Raw genomic sequence first — 20,746 nt, forward strand, 5'->3', positions numbered from 1 at the left:
TTATTAACAGTGTTGATGAATAAGTAGCCTTTCTATTGACAGCAAAAATAACAAAAACATTAGTGTGCAGACCAGAGTATAAATCTTTATTGTACTAACTGTGTGTGCTCACAAGTCTCAGTGACAGATTAGACAGCATGAGATGAAGGAAACACATATATACTGTATATAACCACCTCTACAAAGCTTTCCTGTTTTAGGTGATCGGATCAAGATTCCATCCATTCCTCAAACAGGTCAAAGTCTCCCCTCTCATTCCCCCCCCGGGCTGTTTGCTTCGGTTACATCACCTCATAGAAGAGTAAATATCTGCTGGTGAGACGCATCCACATAACGTTTGTGCCAGGCAGTGAAGAGATACGCCCGAAGACAAAATAAAGGAGTGTGGGAGACAAACTGGGAGGCACATCCCACAGAAGGAAAGCTTTGAGATAAAAAAAAAAGAGCCATCTAGAGGATGAAGTGTGTTGCTGTTGTTGTGTTGCTGAGTCTCTTGTCAACGGGACACTCGGCTCCTCTGAGCAGCTGTGACAGTCTGGTGAAACCAATAACTATCAGCAATGAAGACGTAAGTGCACGCCTGCTTTACTTTGCATCATAAATATGAAATGCTTTAAACTCAGCTAAGATGAGACATCTTTTATTTGAGAGTCTACCAGCTATTGTGACACGATCATCAGTCTGCTTTAAAAATAAATAAAAAAGAAGATGGCTCCATTTGATACGTGTCTGTACTGTATGTTGAAAGTCTTATATTTAGGCCTTTTACCTCTTCTGAATTCAGTTTTCATAAACACAAAACTGCAACTTAAAATCCTAACTAACGAACAGAAAAGTTGATTTTTTAAATAGTTTTTTTCCAGACATCACTGCAGCCATACAAGAACAAACACTTTCAAATGTGAATCCTGTAACTGCATCATTGAAACATACAGAGAATGAGTCAATCATCACTGCTTCACCACAGATGATAAAAGTTTGACATTTTCTAAAAGGACTTGGTCATTTCAAAGACACAGTATGTTTTACATCTAACAGGATTTCTTCTTTCTGGGTCGTGAACCCACAAAAATCATGACACCAGCAAGTTGTTGCAAGAGCTCCAAAGGAATGACTATGTAGAAATGATCTCAGAGATCTTAACAGTAGAACCACTGACTGTGCACTGTCTGTCGGGTCCAGATGTTGGGTAGGTGGCTGTACATCGGGGGGAGCTCTGACCTCCCAGGAAGCCGTTCTCTGGGACACCTGATGACCAGCGTGTGGCTGGACATCACTGCAACAGCTCAGAGTAACGTCCTCAATCTCATCCAGACTCAGAGAATGTAAATCCCCACCAACACTGTCACACCAAAGATCTGACGCAAGGAACAAAAAGCATCAAGATACATTTACAGTCTTAATAACAAAAAAAATCATCATAATTGATCACTTTTTTATCTACATAAATGTATAAATATCTTCACTGTGAGGTGAATTCTATTTTTTATGATAGTGTTTCTCTACAGTTGTGTTTTGGGACCATATGAGTACAAAATGCATCTAATTATGTAAAATTGAATAAACAGGGTGCAGTAACTTATTTGTAGCTGTGTCATCCATAATATTATGTTTTTTTCTTCACAGATATGGTGATTGTTCAAGCTTAGCATACAGTGTGACTTTTGAAAACAGCACAATGTTAATTGGTGAGTGAACAAAGAGCCGCAACGTATGAGCGAGATCATTAACCTCGCAGTTAAACTCCTCCTTCTCTCACTCATTTCCTGGGATTTCCTGTGTGTGTGTGTGTGTGTGTGTGTGTGTGTGTGTGTGTGTGTGTGTGTTTTTTTTACAGAGCAACCTTTCTACCTTAAAGAAGTCTACCTGCCAACTGACTGCTCAGACTGCCTGGTTGTCCATGAAGAAATTATCTCTGGCAAAGATACTTTTACCAGTTTTCTGCTTTTTAGTAAGAAACACTCACTCAGTCTTGAAACACCTAACAGGTCCTGAACAGGATAAGAAGTCAATCAACATATTTCTAATGAAATCAATTTAAACCTGGCAGCTGCTGTAGGTGAACTTTTCCAGCTTCAGATGGACTTCAGCATGAAAATACAACAGTGTGGAGAATGAACACATCCTTATAGATGGAAAATTCATTTTTGTTTTGTTTCAAATGTCTTTATTTTTGGATGAAATACCTCAGATTGTTCCTGACTGTGACATGTTGATATCCAGGTAGGAGACAAAGTGTCTCACCTGATGTTCTGGAGACGTTCAAGAGACAAGCAGAATGTCTGCGGATGCCGTCGCCAATAATGATCAACACAAACTATGGTGAGTATGGTGCCCTCGTTCATATTCTTATCTCTGCATACTGTGCTCCTAGAATTTCAAACCACACTGTGTATTATTATACATGTATATATTATTTCTTTATGCGTATGTGCACAGAAATCTGCCCGGACAACATCCCACCCTCAGAGGGGCTCACTGCCCTCAACTCTTTATTAGAGGCCAGGATGGGGCATCGAGTTGCAAGATTCCTGGATACTCTTTTTGATATGTTTGTGAACTGATCTATAATTAGTTTTGATTTTGTGCCACAAGTCATTTTGTATGAAAAAGCATGGAATTTGTTGTGATATGCATAAGTAATTCAGAAAATTGCATAAAAATCAAGGTTTAGGAGCTACCGTGTTTTCTTCTGCTTATTGGCAGTTGTGGTATGATTATTGTTATTTTTTTGTTGTTTGATGTCTCACATTCTGAGCTAAAAAAGATATGAATAAAAACAAGACCTTTTCTTTCTTTTCTTTATTCCACAAAGACCCTTCATTGAGGTATAAAGACAGAGTTGCACATGAGACGGTAAATAATGTCGACAGTTGTCCAGTTATTGAAGTTAAACTCTGGGCAAATGCAATACAGTTACAAGAAAATTATAAGTAAACAAATGAATAAACAAATAAGCAAACAAGCACACTAAGGTCAATATTCACCTGCTATTTAAAAGTAACCGTCATTATGGTAACAGACTTAGAACACTGTCTAAAACTTGAACACACTGTGAAAATATATCATGACATATTACAAATATGTATATAAATATGTATGAAGTATGATATATGCCCATATTTTGTCATTTAAATCCTTTATTACAGCAGCAGGATTAGGAAGGCTCTGTCCACATCATTGGCAATAAAGCTCTACTCATAGATTCATACAGTAAACCTCTGCATGTGTACAGTGACAGGATTATGTGATTGAGGCACTTGAGAATGATAGACACACCTCCATAGTGTACAGTGAGCACAGAAACGTTTTCTGTGCTCACTGTACATGCAGGTGCACAACAACTGATTGGTCCATTTAGCTCAAAGCAGTGCTGTGCTAATGTATAGCCTTACAGACTTGCTAGCATGGCTATGACTGTCTTTTTTACTCTGACTGGACTCTGATCAACTGATTTATAATCATGACTGTTGAATTTTTTGTCCAATTCTGTTGTCACAGTTTCACAGTTGCTTCCAGTAAAAACTTAAACGGTCAATATTGTTTTCAGAGTTTGTTTGAAGAGTGTTGTATCTTTGTATTTGTTCACTGGCTGGTCGCTAACTTTGTCTGTCTGCTGTCTGGTGAAAGCAGGTAGGATATAGAGGGTCTTTCAAACTACTTGCTTAGCTGCTGTGACTGAATAACGCTGATGAGAGAAGCTGAGGGGAACTGCAGAGTCAGAACATAAGTATCTGTGGATTTGTCACCACAAGCAACCCTTTTCACGCACAGTACATGCAGTCATTTGAACCATTGTTAATATAAAAACAGTGATTATAACAGGTTCAAGTACTACTTCTATATACATACACATCTACTAAGCGTCTGTTGAGTAACATATCATTACAGAAGAAGTATGGTGGATGTGTGTACATACCAGAAAGTATAACATCTTTTCATTAGCAGTACATGCAGCATTAAAAAAACTCTTGATGACAGCTTGGTTGTAGGATTAGCTAGCAGCTGGCAAGAAACACAGCAGCAGAAAAAACAGAGTCATTGATTCTGTAGAATAGTACTTTCTTCATTACGTTTGGTTTCATCTGCTCTAATTCCCCAGTTGTTACTGTCTTTAATTTGGTTGTCTAAATACAAGTCAATAAACCTTTTACTGTCTCCATCGCTGAACCAGATTACGACACATGTAAACAACTCAGGAGTCCATGTGGGATGAGTCTCTGACCTTTGATGCACCAGTTTTAGCTTTAAGCAGACACAACCAGCACAGAGACACAGATTCAGGATCTTTGTGAAAGTGGATGCGACGAGTCATGATGGTGTTTGTTCATGTTGCTGTGGCTGTGCTCAGTCTTCTGTCTGTTGGGCAGTCAGCTCCAGTTACCAGCTGTGAGAGTCTGATCCAACAGATTGAAATCCAAGGAAGAGACCAGGTAAGATACTCTGTCATCTCACCTGCCATCTGCCTTTCACACTATCACTCAGTGCATATTGATTTTTTTTTCCATTTATCATCTTATGTAACTGAGGGAGATACTGTCTGTTTCAGCTGTTGGGCAAGTGGATGAGCATCGCAGAAAGCACAGACGTCGCAGCATTCAAATTGCTGACAGAGATGTTTGTGGAGACCTGCTGGGTGAAAATCACCACGGCCAAGGAGAATAATGCCATCGATGTCTTTCAGGCTCAAAAAATGTAATTTCATGTTTATTTGTTTATTTTGGAGCCAAAGTCTTCCATAGTGTCCAGAGGTGTTTTTCCAAATCTTAAAAAATGTCAGTTTGTAATTCCACTTTAAAAAAAAAACATTCAATTTGTTAAAGGTCTGGCAGGTGCTTCACTCTCACAAGTAAGATGACCTTGGAAAACAACACTGTCTCTATGGGTGCGTAGTGCTGCTGAAACATGCTGTGAAAATATCTTGACTGACCATGTATCTGCACAGATTTGGACTTTGTGTCCAACAAACACTTTGTGTATTTGTATGGGTTGATGTCTGTGTGTGTGCTTGTGATCCCCAGTGCACCCCTTCAGTGTATCTGAGGTCTTTCTGAGATCTGGCTGCCCTGACTGCCTCGTTTTACAGGCAAAATACACCATCGGAAGAAGCACATACACGGGTCTTCAGTTACTGAGTAAGACATACAGACCAATAAAATGGATGTAGTAGAAATGTAACCACTTTTAAATTTAAAATAATTTATAAAATGTTATTAAGTAGTGACCTTGAAATGGATTTGCACAGATCTGAAAATTCGCACACTGTATTAAGACTACAGATGGACAATATGGTTAAAATCTTCTATCACTTTTACCATTTATGTAATTCTATATTGCAGTTTCATTATTTACTGTTTAGATACACTTTATAGACCAGATGACAATTTCTAATCATCTCTCGGTATATATCGTTATACTACCAGAACCAGACTATTCACAAAGTTACTGTTCATGGGAAAACAAGACTACAAACATGCTAACTGCTCAGTGAAGCTGCTCTTAGACACAGTGGTGCTTTTAGCCAAATGCTAACATCAGCATGCTAACATACTCATGCTAACGCTCTAATGTCTGTATAGTCAAGTCTACCATGCTCACTGTCTCAGTTTAGTGTGTTATCATGCACTAAATACAAAGTACAGCTGAGGGTGATTTGAATGTCATTAGTTTTCAGGTGTTTGCTGTTGGATAAATCAAGTTTTTTTTACCTGATCTTTTTAGTCCCAAATTCCTTCTTTTTGTTACAATACCACTGCAGCTGAACAGAAAAACACTGACTGTGGAGACACAATAAGGGAGTTTTTTACTAAAAAAGAGTGTAACTGTGGCAGATATCCGCTTTGTTTGACTAAGTCAGATGGCTGAAGCTTCATATTACCTTCAGATAAACTCTTAAATACATTTTTGCCCAAAACAAGGCCTGTGGATTTTGTCCCCCGTTACTTTCATTGTAAACACATTTGGTGGAGATCTTCTAATGTTCAGTATGAACAGGAGGAATGATCACAGCAAATAAAACCTGTTTCAATGGTTATATAGGCACCTGACTGTTGTTTTAAGACAGACTTGAACAACTGTGAACCTATCCTTTAATGTCTGAAGTTCCTGGAATGACCCTGTATACACCCAAGTGCTGCATCCTTTGAATACGCTTGTTGTGTCTCTCAGGCAGGAGAGCTAAGGTGACTGCTGCTGAGATGGAGGAGTTTAAGAAGCAGGTAGAGTGTCTGAACCTACTACCACCCACTATAATGGATCCAGAAAAAGGTATGAACTGGCCACAAAGTCTTCATATGAATTTGAATTATGCTGCAGCCATGTTGTTGAGGCTGTGAATATCGTCAGTTCAGTATCAACATTTTGATATTGTGTTATAAGATGTATTTGCCATTTTAATAGTCAAAAGAAACTGTGGTGCCTTAATTTAAACAGCAGCAGCAGCAGTTTCTTAGTCATGGTGTAATTACACATGAACAAAGCACAGTAAAGCCAATAGTGAAATGCATTTTGCCTAAAACAAAAGTGAAAAAACTAAAACAGAAGTTAGATTTATATTAGATCTGATTAATTTCACACACAAAAGGTTGTCACTATACCTAATATATCAGATAAACCTTGTAACCCACCTCCTTACACCTTCTTCAATATGCGACAGCCCAGCAGGGGTGTGGGACAATCACACACAGTGGGTGAACAGTTGCCATTAAAGGAAGCAAATTATCATCACATTAATATCTTAACAGATATTAATGTAAGATATTAACAGTGAATTTGATTTTTTGTGTTTGCCTGTATTTCATTTTCATCTTCAGTGCCATGGTTGATCAGGTTGTACATTAATGAAATGCTCTCTTGACTGGAGTAAATAAAATGAATCCACACTTCTCTTCCTTCACAGGTTTTTGCCCAGATGAGTCTACAATAAAAGGAAAAGGGACCATTGACCTAACCGATGTCTCAAATCACATGAACTCTGAATCTGTCAGTCTACTTGAAAACATTATCAACAGTGGTGGTGAAATGTTAGTCGAAACTATCTCCAGTAGCATGGCTGGATTAAAAGAAAATTAATATTGGCATGCTTACATGGCCAGGTCTGCCTGAAAAGGATTCTGCCTGTAAAAATTAAAATACCAAATGAATATGAAGTATGACTGTTGTTGTTCTGTCTGTCTTTGACTATCTGTTTTAGATTATCTGTTATCAAATTGACAAATCAGATTTATTCATTTTTCTTGCTGAACCCCTTGTAACCAGATTACCACATGTATAAACAACTCAGGACTTTGTTATTACATGTGGGATGAGGGATGTAGGATTTGAACTTTAATATGTTACACGATTCAGACGGGGACAACATTAGAGGTGTAGAAGAATGTATCAGTTACTTGTTATGTATTAGTCTATCAACTGACACTAGTCTTCTTTTAAATAGCCTCCAGTAATTTACCACAAACAGCTTACTCTGCCACCTGCTGGCGGGTGCAGTATATGAAACTTAACTTTTAAAGGGCCAGTGTGTAGGATTTAGTGGCATCTAGCAGTGAAGTTGCAGATTGCAACCAACTGAATACCCCCCTCACGAAAACATGATTCTTATTTTCAGGTGATTATACACTAATCTAAACACACTTATGAATATTATATTAAAGTCTGTGCTGCTAGATGCCAGTAAATTCTACACACTGCACCGTTAACTATACCGACTTCTCTTCAACATACGTTTGTTGTAGCTAATACGCTAACGGAAGCTCCAAATGCCCACCCTATGTTGTCCCAAAATGTCCACCTTGTCAGTCACTCAGACCCCACCGAGTGGACATATCAGTCATTTGTAATTTGTAGATGGATGTTATTTTGTCATCCCTTTTAATTATGGACTCAACCAAACACACACACACACTAGATTATATTAGTTTATATTATTGCTTATTCCTTGTTGGGTCACACTGTATATTAAGTGTAGCATCATTATGCATTAATAAAGCCTTAATAAACGTAAAATAACCCTTTTCTTCCACCCTGTCTCTCTAACAAATGTTATTAAGCAAACTTCATCATACACAGTGCATTATTAGTTATTTAATGTTTAATTAACATTAGTGCAGAACATTATTGCACTCTTAAAAAAAATCTCTCTGGCCTCTTAACCAAATGCATTAAGTTATTTACCCAATACTCCTGCTTCAGTTTCAATCGTTCCTGCATCAGTGATTAGTTGCATCCTTCTCTGCATATTGAGCTCTTTAGATTTGTCTGAGAGTGTTTAGAGTGATAAATAGCTCCTCAGTTTCAAAACAAGAACTCACAGCACCTCTCACTGTCTCCACAAGGATAGCCCTTTTTAGACCACTTTCAATCTTGTGCTTAAGGCTGCTAAAGCTCAAAGTATTTTTGCCAATGACGATGGGCGCAGTGGTTTTTCTCTGTCCACCTGACCTGGGGTCCGCTGTCTGGCCTGCCGCCTCCCCCCACCGACCGCAGGTGAAGAGAAAAGTGGCGCTGATCCCTCTCCAGCAACTCCTCACGTTCACAAAACTTGAGAACGTGTTCAAGAATTGCATGAGTTTTGCTTTTTTATGTCTTCGTGGTCTTTGCCAAAAATTACACAGTAGGCCTACTCAAACTCAATGTAGTTCTTTCACAGTCAGTTCAAACAACATTTAAAAAAAAATTCCAGCAGAAACTCTTCTCGGAGCTCTAACATCTCACTTAGCTGACGCTTAACATTTGAAAAATAACACAACCGATCGGTGATGTAGTAGCTAACTGTTAGCCACTAGCTAACCTAACTGTCTACTGGCCTCACACACCAGTGTTTTATCATATTTTCTCAAAGCCAGTGAGTCTTTCATCGTGAAGTAATATATCAGTGGAAGCTCCAAACTGTTACACCATTCAGACGGGACGACATTAGTGGTGAAGACTCAACAACCTCAAACTACCAACAGACACTAGTCTTCTACTATATGGCCTGCAGTAATGTACTCTGCCACCTGCTGGTGAGTGCGTTGTATGACACTTAACTTTTAAAGGACCAGTGTGAATTTAGTGGCATCTAGTGGTGAGGTTGCAGATTGCAACCATTGACTGTATATAAAGATTATCTATCAAACTAGCATGTTCTTTATCTTTCTAAAACCAAAAAATATTATATACTGTTACATAATATACTGTTCAGCATCTGGCTTGTTTGTGCTTTCTGCTGCATGCATCCACTTGCCAAGCAACTGAAACAGAAGGTGTCTCCCTCAATTGAACAAGACAACAAACTGACAAATTCATGAAAACAGCCACTGAGTGAAAATCACTACCACTAATGAGAGTGATGCCTTCAATGCCGTGGTAAAAAAAAAAAAAAAAGAAGCATAATTTCAAATCTACATTTTAAGATTTTTTTTAGTCCAATAATCTGAACCACAGTGACTCAGGTTTGGATAGCTCTCCAACCAGGCGAGTGAAGTCTAATTAAGGAAGCATGCCGACCGCACAAACAGGTGCTATGTAACTTTTTATATGTACTTTGTCAGGGCACAAGTAGTCTGGTAAAATTGTGATTGGCAACAACAAGAAAGGTTGCAGGCCTTACCTGAACCCCAGTGAGTTCAACTAGCTTTCTGCTGCCACTCCACTCTGAGCTCGGTGTTGGTTTCAGTTCATTATGTTATAACTTTGACACAGAATAGTGTGATCTTGTAGGATCCCATAACTCATAAGGAACCAATTTAGAAAATACATTTTCAGGGTCAGGTGAGACATGTAATGCAAAATTAATGAAACATGCAATGCAAATATTTTGTCTGACCACATATCTGCACAAACAGATCTGAACTTTGTGTCTAGAATTGCAACAGCACTGCGAAAGAGAGAGAGAGAGAGAGAGAGAGAAAGAGAGAGAGAGAGAGAGAGAGAGAGAGAGAGAGAGACTTCTGCTTACTGACTAAGACGACAGACATGTTGACTGATAAAATAAATAAATGTAGGTCAATGTAGTCACAAAGCAAATGCTGGTTCAGTATCACTTTAACATTCTCACTGTACATACAACTCTGTATACACATGTGTGCAAATCATTCACAGATTTTATTATATTTTAGATAATAGTAACTATTGAAGACATATGAGTGTATATAATTACAAGTATGTTATACAGTGCTATCAAGCATTCATTAGCTGTTTATACACAATTATGAATTCTTCGTAAGAGTTTGTTGTTAACAAAGATATTAAACACTTAGAAATGTCTGCTTACAACTTAATTTCAGTGAGTTATAAATCATATTATTCATATACTGCTTATAAATGACAAATGTAGGGTTAAAATAATTTGGCAGTGACATAGTTAAATCTGAGAGTTTACATGCATTAGATTGTATTTCAGACCAATCACTAAGTTACTCTTTATCACACAAAATCAAGTAAGTAAATACACACTGTAGGCATAAATTGCCACAATTAGGGAGATGACACGAGGCTAAAAACCCTGAAACTCCATAAAATCATATTCATATTCAAACCTCAGAGAGAACACTTTATGCTATCTTTAGCATAAAGTGTTACAAGAGTACCAGAAAAGCCAACAATGTGACAACAGTAATCGCAGGTTTACTCTGATTGAAATATCATCTGAAGGAATTAAAAGCAATTTAACATTCCAGCAGAGGCCACTCTGATCAGCATCAGTGCATAAAACGTAGCGCAATGTTTAATGTGAAAACATTGTTTAATGTAAGTGAACCTCGACTTTTGAGCATTTGTTCAACAAACAAGAAACAAAGCTTGCCCTTTATTTTTAAAGGGATATTCCACTGACTATGGATGTCAAAGATATTTTTTAGGCCCAGGTGTCCTATACAGCCTGTGAAAACTGTTGTATGAGCTTCGTCAAGTCTGACAAAATTTCTAAACTGACAAGGTGCTTTACTTGTTTTCTGCTCAGGTAAGCTTACTGTTAAAGTGCTTTCTAAATGAAACCCCAAAATGAACCAGAGACAGTTGAAAAATCATCAAACTAAGGAAATGATGTTGAAAACCACAGTGACAGAAATATTCATTCTTGAATTATTAAAATTGTTTGGAGTTTCTCCATTTAACAGAGAAGACTCTCTGTACAAGGTAAAGCTGATTTCCTGATTACATTTCATTACTCAGAAAAGGTTAAATCCTCTGCTATAACTTATCCTGTCAAAACCTTTGCATCCCTGAAATCTAACCTAAAAACTGACATCTAGTCAATCCAAGTTGTATAAGGGGTAGTTCTGTATTTTATATTTCTGCACAGGATACTGTATATTTCTGTATTTTTCTTGTCTCTTGAGCAAGAGAAGGACTGTGACTGTTGCAGAGCTGAAGAGTTTAAGAAGCAGGCAGAATGTCTCAACTTACCACAGCCTCTTCGCCTGAACCCAGAAGCAGTTTTTTGAACCTTAATTAATATAGCAGATGCCATGTTAGGTATATGTAACTCTACAAGAATGTGCATTTGTTTATTCACGATACGCACAACCTCTTCTTTGGCATGAATGAAATGAACCCACACTTTCTCTGTCTTACAGGTATTTGCTCAGAGGCAGGGTCTCCCTCTCAAGACACAAAGATTATAGGTGTGACATGCTTGTTTGGCGATGGACCAATGTCTGATTTCCTGAAAATAGATTATGGAGAGTGTAGGTGGACCAAAGGAGTTTGTCAAAATGCTCTATGATGTATGAAGACTAACTGTACAGAGTTCATGTCTGTCTAAAGACAATTCTGTCAATAAAAAAAGTGGCTGGCTGCTGCTCATTGTGTCTGGCAGGTCAGAGCTCACTCACAATGATGTGTTAAACAACAATGATCAGCATGTAGCAGTAGTTCCCTTTGCCCCTCTTGACTGTAAAATGTTGCCTTTTTAAAGGACTTTCCCCTGTTCTTATGAAGTAGATAAACTGCCAAGTTTTGTGTTGAGCTACTTAATCTGCAGTTGTGTCATTTCCCTGATGTACAGATGTAGGACCTTCATCGTGGGAACCTACGTACCAGTCAGTAGATTTGATGAAGCCTTTGTGGTCAACAGGAAAACCACAGCTGCCTTCGACTTTGTAAATCGAGACATCTTGTGACCTTAAGATAACCGAGAATCTTCAGATGCTTTTTTTTTAACACACACGAAAACTGAACTCACATGCTAGTTCAGCCCAGGTTTTAAAACATTACGCTCAGTTAAGTGAGGAGGATGCCCATAGCCTTGTTTATTGGTAGTTTATTACTGTACATACACCTGCTTATGAGTCATATGTACATATATTTTTCTCTCCCTCACACACACACACACGCACACAACACTCAAGATTATATAAAAAGGACTCAATTTCTGTGCAGGGTTCAATCACAGTCTGAGATCTACAGAGAACATTTGCATCTGCATACACCATGTGCACACGCGCGCACACACACACACACACACACACACACACACACACACACACACACACACACAACTATCTGCATATGGCCTTATGCCTTGATTTACATAGAACAGACCACGATCAAAAATATAGAAGAGTGATGAACCAATAGGCAACCCAGTGGTAATCAAGTGAATTTGGGTTTTTTAAACATATAAACCAACACACTGTCTGGGCTTGGTGGGTCTGTGGAGTATGTGCCTCCTTCACTATCTAAACAGGAAGACCACAGGAAGGTTAGTTGTCTTTTTCATAGGGGCATGTTTCAATTTCAAAACAAACTCCAAGTGTATATAGTTTTACAAGTATTCAAATAACGTGTTATCTGTGATAGTATACTTGACCTCCAGGTGTAATCTCGGAACATATCTGACAGTGAGATGTTTCCAATGCATTTTTTTTTTGTTTATCTAGTATAATCCCCTGAGTGTGATCCATACAATCACCAGAGCTGACTCATCTAAAAGTAAGTGGCTGTGTTCAAATTCTTGCAATACACATAACTTCCATGTAGTTATGACCAGCCTCCGTGACTGGATGTGTTGAGTGGGAAAAGCTAAATCTGTATATTCAAAAAGGCCTTTTTTTCCTCCTGCTTGCTGAAAATGTGGGTATATTTCATTAAACTGAGATGTTCTTCATGACAGTTGGAAAAAAAAAAAAACTCTTCGGTGTTCATCAGGAAGCAGGATTGTTATTCAGATAGATGACTGAACTAAAAAGTAAAACTGTACTTTTACTTTTTAATTAAAACTGCATAAATTGATCTTATGGCCCCTTGGGGACAGACCAACAAGCTTTTAACGCAACACTGACATGTCATCATTTTATAAAGTTGATATCGCTAGCTTGTTAGCAAACAGTTGCCTATTTACACATCCAGTAGACACAGAGCAACATTATCATTCATTTACAGTTGTGTGTCTTGCCACCTGGCTAATATAAATTCAATATATAATTCCTATTTTTAACTCTGTTGGTCTCCACCAACTCTGGAGGGAAATATTTTTGGCTCTATAGCAGCTGAACACTCCACTATAATCACCAGCTAACTGTGTCCACCGTTTGGTGCTGGGCAGGTAGCATTTGGCGGGTTAATCACCATTTTCTGCTGCTGCTGGAAACAAAGCTGATGAGCGCTGTGAGAATGAACCAAAACAGTACAGTTACGGGACCAAAACAATGAGCTGAAAGCAGCTAAAACACTTTGTAGAGTTTAGGGGAAGATAATTCTCTGTAGGTTCATCACTGGAAGTGAAAGTGACCCCTTTCACAGTACACAGAAAAATACTGATTAGTGCAGCTTTAAGTCCACATTTAGGAAAAGTTTGATTTTACTCGGTATAGTTATCAAGCTAATTTTAGTAATCTTGCTTCATGATATAGAACCCTGGGATTACATAACACCTACTAAAGATGACCTAACACTCTTGATCACCCCAGACCGCTGAATAAAATGAGTCATACTATATAAAAAATTGAAGAACTTTCTCATAAAGGGCCACATCCTTAGCTTGAACACACATATAAGCCGGAGTCAGGTGATAAAGAAGAGAGGCCATGTGAAGATGTTAAGGACAAAGCGATTGTGTGCTTTAGTGTTGACACATGACCAGAGACAAAAAGGAAGCAGCCATGGTATATGTCTTTGCAAAAGAACAACTGAGGCCTGTTTCACAGATGCACACGTCAAATGTGCACTCACACGCTTATAAATTACAACAAAAGCAACAAAGATCGGTTATGGCAAAGAAATACTTTAAAGAAAGAACCCTGCCTTACAGAGTAAAGAGCATCTATTCATGTCTGATTTGTCTCTTTTTTGCTTCTGTTTCTCTCTCTCAGACATAGAGACACACACATACATTTAACAAACACAGTGAACAGTTTTGCAAACATCGACTGCCTCTCTTTCACCAAAACAGTAAACAGAATTTGAGATACTAAAAAGAAAAAAAAAAAAAAAAAAGGTTTCTTCTCTTCATCACCAGTGGCCTTCTTTACAGCTTACTTATTCCACTGTGACTCAGAAGCAGTTGCTAGGCAGCCAGCTCATCACCTGGACACACAACAAATTGTTCCAGGTAAATTGTGTAGCATAAAGACCCATTCATACTACAGAGTACAGTCAGACTGCATGATTGTCACTGGGTTAGGGTGATGCACAGTGAAGTGTGCAGGGATATGAAAGTAGGTGGGAGGATAAGGATGTCTGGTAGTTGATAAGTGTGACATTTATTGAGTCCAGCTATTCTGGCCACTGGCCAAACATGTTCCTGTAAGACTAGTCCGTCTGCTACAGAGTTGATTTGGATGAAAGTTCCTTCGATGTGGTTCCTTTGGAGTTCCATGTTGTGTTGTCTCTACAGCCTCTAGTAACGATCTAGAGCACCAGACCAACAGTTACAAAAGCACTGGGGTGTATTTTTTTTTTTTTTTGCAGGTGAATGTGGCGGTGTGACAGTAGGTAACGTATGAAAGTGTTTGTTTGATCATGGTCAGACTGTGCCATGTGCTTAGGTTTGGAAACATATAAGTGACAAAATTCCAGTTGTAGCTCACAGAACTCCATTCAGGAGTCCGGTCTCCAGCTCGAGTTCCAAAATCCGTAACACTGCCCATGGCTGGTTCTCCTCTGACATCCAACAGGCTGGTGCCGGTTAGCATGGCCGTGTCACAGTGCGCCAGCTCGCCTGATCAGGTCACGGTTCAAGTCTAATTGTGAATTTCGCTCCAAAAAAACGTGTGGGGATGCTGGATTTGTAAACAATGATGTTAGAGAAGGTACATGTGGGAGAACGGGTCAAAGAGAAAAGAGGGAGGACCGATGCTACCCTGTAAACAAAAATATTGGAGTATTTCGGAAAGGGTAGTTAGTCAGAAACTTGACAGCCATTGTGGATCTGACAGAGCTGGGCAGCAGTGAAGGTTTAAGATCTGCTGCAGTCGGGCTAATCCGGTCTGAAGATGGGGATCTTAGGTAGGAACTCTATTAGGATTACCTGTAGGTGATAAGAAATATAGCTGTTAGTAGTGAGAAGATAGAGATTTTGCTATAAGGTTTCTACAATTACATATCGTGTTGTATTTGGTCATTGCAGACAATGACAATGTGTTGGACTATAAATATTGGGTTTACAGAACTTTTGAATCAGTGGGATCAATTACCTTAATGTGTCAGGTATTAAATTCCCATTCCCATTGGACTATGTTACCTATGCCAGTTTCCTAATTGAATTTACTCATAATGTACTCTGGTGTGGTATACTGTGATAAGATATTTTGCACCCACATTGAAGCATGTTGGGTGTGTCAGCAGGGGTGAGAGGAAACATGTAAAACTCTGTTTCAAGATTAGTACAATGTGGAAAAAACAGCCTCATTCACTTCAGTAAAACCACTGCATTGAAGCAGCAGAGGGATCCAGCAAGAAAAAACCCCAAAACAAACACTGTAATTCATCCAGCCAAAAAAGTTTAACCTAACTTAACTTTCGCTTTCACAGAATGTGACGTCATCTAACAACACACTGTGTTGCTCAATCAAATATACGCAATCAGTAGATGACTTCTTAATGTCAACAATGGAACTAAGATACGTCTGATTGTATGACTGTGTTTTATTGTCCCCACAGTACTTGAAACATGTGTAACCTTGTCATTACTACAGTGCTGTTTTTACAAGTATTGTAAAGTATTTGGAACAATATCACTCAAAAATACAAGTACAAAGCTAAAACATTAATAACAACAGATACAATACTTACATATTCCATCATGTTGTTGGTTTCACACTTCCTTTTGCTTAGTCTCCAATGCAAACACAACTGCAAACAGAGTGCAATAGTGATCAGAGACTTTCTATAACGTGTCACAAACAAGTTCACTCACTACTGATACACACACATCCATCTATGCCTTCTGTGCTCACCTTGTGGTAGAGTCTGCTGTTCTCCCACTCCAGGAGCTTCTCTATAGATCTTCTTGTCTGGAAGGCAACAGTGAGATAGGATGATATATTATTTTTTCCTGATTTCTTAGCTGATTTCACTAAATGCAACAGAAGCTGGTGCGACGTTTAACATAGTGATGCATATGAGTGAGGAACGGTGTGGGCGGGTATCTCACCCTCTTGCTGAGGCAGATGACAGGCCACAAACTGAAGCCCAACGTGCAGCAGCAGCAGAGGCAACCACACAGGAGCCACCGCACATTCACGGGCAGCGTCTTCCTCAGACAGCTGTTTACACGGTTGATACTGGCTTTGAATTCCTCTGGTGCCACCTGAGGGTGCACACATACATGGTATCGTTAATATAGTGACATTTAACCTTCTTAGATGGCAGGTTCAAATTTTGTTAGTGGTCACAAAAATGTTAACTGTGTTTTGTACTGGTGATGAGATGCATCATTGTATGTGTCTGAAGGCCAATGGAGAAAGACAACATACTGCACTACAGTAATAATATTAAAAATGACCAAATGATATATCATATGTTAACTTGTGGCTAGAAAATAATGTAAGCTTGTAGTGGAGCCCAATATGAGAGTATAATTTTGTCATAGATAATATGTAATGATAATTAACAACAAGATACTCACCTTTCCTGTAAGTGCTGAAGGAAATTCTGACTCGAATTTATTACTAAGCCCAAACCTGCGGAGGTGAGGGGGAAAAAGTAGATAGTTATAGATAAGCAGACATACACTGTATTTGGACTGTTGACTTAAATAAAGACTTTTACAAAACAGCATCAAACCTACCAATTGTGCAACTAATTTTAGGCAATAGGTGGGTAAATACTTCCCTCCACTTCACCCAGCAGAAATGAGGGGTAAATTATTTTCAGGATAAAATCATTGTCAGCAGCATCTTATTTTAGAGGGGTCCCATAACACACAGACATTATAATATTACCAAAACAGAAACAATCTGTTATTTCACAAAATATATTTAAGGGATTTTAAAGCAACGTATATCCACGTATCTTAGTCCTAAATCAAATTTAATGTGTATTAAACAAATCCAGTCAATTCAGATCAATCACCTAACCAATTTTAATTAAGGTACTTATTTGTACCACCTCAACAAGAGTAATAAAGGAGACATATCAGAGGCCAACGCGGTAGCTAGTTTGAAAAAACAACTAAAAACACATTTGCAAAACCTGGCATTGTATCCGCTCATGACGAGGGTGACGTTTTAAATGTTTATTTCTCAAATACATCTGCAGTACTTGCCAGATTATCATTTAAAACGCCCATCGATGTGAAAATTAAGTCATTACAATCAGATAAGCCAAAAGTTATTTGTAAATGAGGTGCCCTGCTGAAAAATGTTCTTCCTTTGTTTCAGTAACATTTGTTGTACTTTAGCCATGCCGTTTACTATCGTTTCGTTTTTATTGTCTACTCTGTTTGTGCTCCATATCAGATGATCATGGTCTTGAGGCAAATAAATAAAAACATAATTAAAACACGCGGAACTATTAACATTTTTTTGAATTATCTGTCTTGATCAGTCTTATCTTTGAAGCAAGAGGAAAGATTGGTGAAATCAAATGAGAATACTTTTGGCCATGAGTGTGTTTTTGTTAAAATAATAACAATAATCAAACGTTTGACTTGACATTAGCTAACATAACAGTTTTCCACATTACTCGGTACATACAGCAAATGTTCATATTTATTAGGCCGTGTACTTCTGCTAAAACGAAAGCTGACTGCTAACTGGATGCTATGCTAACGTTAGGTCACTAACGGCGGCTAGCCCAGCTAGCAGCCGGTTATCCACCGACACCGCCGCGGCTAACCGTCACACGGTGACGGTAAACGCCTCTCTCGGTGCCCGTTAATCTCGTCAGTTTGCTTACACGGTGACGTGGCCGGACCCTCGCACCACCACCGGGTCCGGAGCGTACTTGAGGAGCTGCTCCTCCGCGGCCCTGTCCTCGTCCTCCTCTTCCTCCTCCTCCTCTTCGTAGATCTCATCAAAGTCCTCCATCATCGCACGGCTCGGCCTCGCGCTTCCCGGGAGAGACGCCGGGAGAGACACTGTGCCGCGGAACAGCGAGACCTTACCGAGAAAATAAAAAAAAAGTACAAAGAAAACCGTGAAGACAATATATATACCCGTCCCGGAGACGATACAGCTCACATCGCTCAGCAGGCTCCGAAACAAAACATCAACATCCGCCGCAGTAACCGGAAGGGGGACAGACGTGCTGACGTCAGACTTTTTTCCCCGAAAAGATCAGTGTTGACATCCTAAATCTTTAAAGATCCACTTCACTCATACTTTGTAACAAATATAAATCCTCCACTTGGAACAATACATCGTGTCTGATTGGGGTTTTTTCCCACAAAAAAAACTTTTTTTATTATTATACATATATAATTTATTAATTACCTCATCTCAACCATTGGTAAACTCATTAGCCCCTTCCCTGTTGTTTCCTCTTTCTCAACCGCCAAATGCAATGAATTTGCATCATTTTTCATTGACAAAATTCTCAGCATTAGGTGCAATATCCCAGTTACTAACTTTACTGGTAAGTGTGACGTACCTCCACCATTGCGTGTTGGCGGTCTCAAGCATTTCTGCATTGTAGACTCCAGGGATCTCACTGATGCTATAAATCCACTTAAGTCCTCTACCAGCCCCCTTGATCCACTTCCAGCATCCTTTTTTAAATCTGTTTTTAATTTTTTAACAGATGACCTCCTGTCAATAGTAAACTGTGCTCTCCAGACTGGTATCTTTCCACATTGTATGAAAACTGCTGCTATTAGACCACCTCTGAAAAAGAACAACCTGGACCCAAATGCACTTAGCAACTATAGGCCAATCTCAAACCTCATCATCCTGAGTAAAATCATCGAGAAGGTTGTATATCAGCAACTTATAGATAATATTTATGATAAATTCTCATCTGTCTTCCACACATCTCATAGTACAAAAACTGCTCTTTTAAAAGTTGTTAGCAAGATGTTGTTGACATGAGGATCAACAGTGACAATAAAAAAAACTCAGTCCTAATACTCCTAGACCTAAGATCTGCATTTTACACAGTGGTTCATGGGATCCTGCTGCAAAGACTGAGAGACTGAGTGGGTCTATCTGGCATGGGTGTCCAGTGGTTTGAATTCTGCCTGCAAATGGAATTTCATTGTCACACTTGATGACTTCAAATCTAACAAATACGAATTAGTGCATGGGGTCCTGCAGGGCTCTATGCTGGGTCCTCTTTTTTTCAACTTATATATGCTTCCCTTTGGCTACACTATCAGCAAACATAACATTATTTACCATAATTATGCCGACGACACGCAGCTTTTCATCTCACTATCCACTGATGGTTCTGCAATTCCTTCTCCCTCATTGAAAAATTCAGAATCTATGAGTATGTAAATATTGATCATTTCAAAAGTTGAACTGATGGACACACAATGTCTCCTATTTCACTGTAAAGTCCATCCTCAGTGTATGTGCACCGGACACATCATACTTGTGTACGTTGAATACTGGACTGTAGTTGGCTCCAAACTAATTGTGATGTCACAGATCATCTTTGGAAGTACACACCTTAAAATCAGATTTTCTGTGAGAACAGAGAAACTTTTCACTTACAGCAGATTAATGTGGAAACAGCCTTCTACTGTTAGATTCTGCACAAACGTTATTCTGCACAGTGAAGCTCAAACATCCAACTTAAGGAACAAGAATAGTGACGGGGAACTTTAATGTATCGTGTTGTTTTTGCTCTGCACATCTTGAAACTGTGCCTCGTTCATTTTGACATTGTGACTATGGCAAGAGGTTTCTAAGTTTATTAATGATACATTTATGGCTGGTTTTGCTTTATTGTATAAACTTGTACTATTTAGGTTTTTAGGTTACAACAGAAAGAATGGGAAACAAGCTTGCATCATCAATCTTATAATGATCTTAGCTTCAGTTTCATATTCACGCGTGTAAGTTTACCAACAAAAAACCTCCTCTCTCAGTTCTTCATAAAGAATGTGAGCAGTACCTACAGACCATTAAATCTTGCATCAATAAGAAGGCTGTAAAAATGTTAATGTGTTTATTGTTTTTAATGTCTTTATTTAACTTTATTCTGTTATTTTATTTTATGTATTTTTCTTTCTATTTCTTATGTGTTTTTTGTAATTGTAAAAATACTCATTTACAAGTACACAAGCTCTTCATTTAAACTTTAGAATGTAGGATGAAAGTATTAGCAACAAGCACTTTAATTATCAGAAGCAAAAGTACTTATTCTGAAGAATTATTCATTA

At 38.6% G+C, this 20,746-nt stretch overlaps 2 protein-coding genes and 1 long non-coding RNA gene across 6 annotated transcripts; 2 read left to right on the forward strand and 1 right to left on the reverse strand.

Annotated features, from left to right (window-relative positions):
* Positions 1 to 245: 245 nt before the first annotated feature.
* On the forward strand, positions 246 to 7,153 carry LOC122972643. Of its 4 annotated transcripts, XM_044339896.1 has the most exons (12): positions 247 to 568; positions 1,183 to 1,325; positions 1,627 to 1,688; positions 1,838 to 1,951; positions 2,224 to 2,322; positions 2,440 to 3,633; positions 4,175 to 4,433; positions 4,550 to 4,695; positions 4,824 to 4,885; positions 5,022 to 5,135; positions 6,169 to 6,267; positions 6,899 to 7,153. In XM_044339896.1, the coding sequence occupies exons 7-12, from the start codon at positions 4,302 to 4,304 to the stop codon at positions 7,069 to 7,071; spliced, it is 726 nt and encodes a 241-aa protein (XP_044195831.1). In that variant the 5' UTR covers positions 247 to 568; positions 1,183 to 1,325; positions 1,627 to 1,688; positions 1,838 to 1,951; positions 2,224 to 2,322; positions 2,440 to 3,633; positions 4,175 to 4,301; the 3' UTR covers positions 7,072 to 7,153. The 4 variants fall into 4 exon arrangements, 2 of the variants coding, with proteins under 2 accessions (XP_044195822.1, XP_044195831.1); XM_044339887.1 differs by having other exon boundaries at positions 246 to 568; positions 2,440 to 4,433; XR_006399804.1 differs by having other exon boundaries at positions 2,440 to 4,433; positions 5,087 to 5,135.
* Positions 7,154 to 8,928: 1,775 nt separating this feature from the next.
* LOC122978154 lies at positions 8,929 to 14,071 on the forward strand. The gene is made up of 2 exons (XR_006402354.1): positions 8,929 to 9,002; positions 11,556 to 14,071. It is a non-coding gene; the product is annotated as an uncharacterized LOC122978154 (long non-coding RNA).
* A 112-nt stretch (positions 14,072 to 14,183) lies between these two features.
* Positions 14,184 to 18,652, reverse strand: chic2 (cysteine-rich hydrophobic domain 2). The gene is made up of 6 exons (XM_044345597.1): positions 18,319 to 18,652; positions 17,048 to 17,102; positions 16,574 to 16,729; positions 16,377 to 16,433; positions 16,213 to 16,272; positions 14,184 to 15,448 (listed from the first exon to the last, which is right to left on the reverse strand). Exons 1-6 carry the CDS (start codon positions 18,450 to 18,452, stop codon positions 15,398 to 15,400), a joined length of 513 nt encoding a protein of 170 aa, XP_044201532.1. The 5' UTR covers positions 18,453 to 18,652; the 3' UTR covers positions 14,184 to 15,397.
* Between the last annotated feature and the right edge of the window lie 2,094 nt (positions 18,653 to 20,746).

This window comes from Thunnus albacares, chromosome 3 (genome assembly GCF_914725855.1).
Source record: "Thunnus albacares chromosome 3, fThuAlb1.1, whole genome shotgun sequence".
In the NCBI taxonomy this organism is placed as follows: Eukaryota; Metazoa; Chordata; class Actinopteri; order Scombriformes; family Scombridae; genus Thunnus; species Thunnus albacares.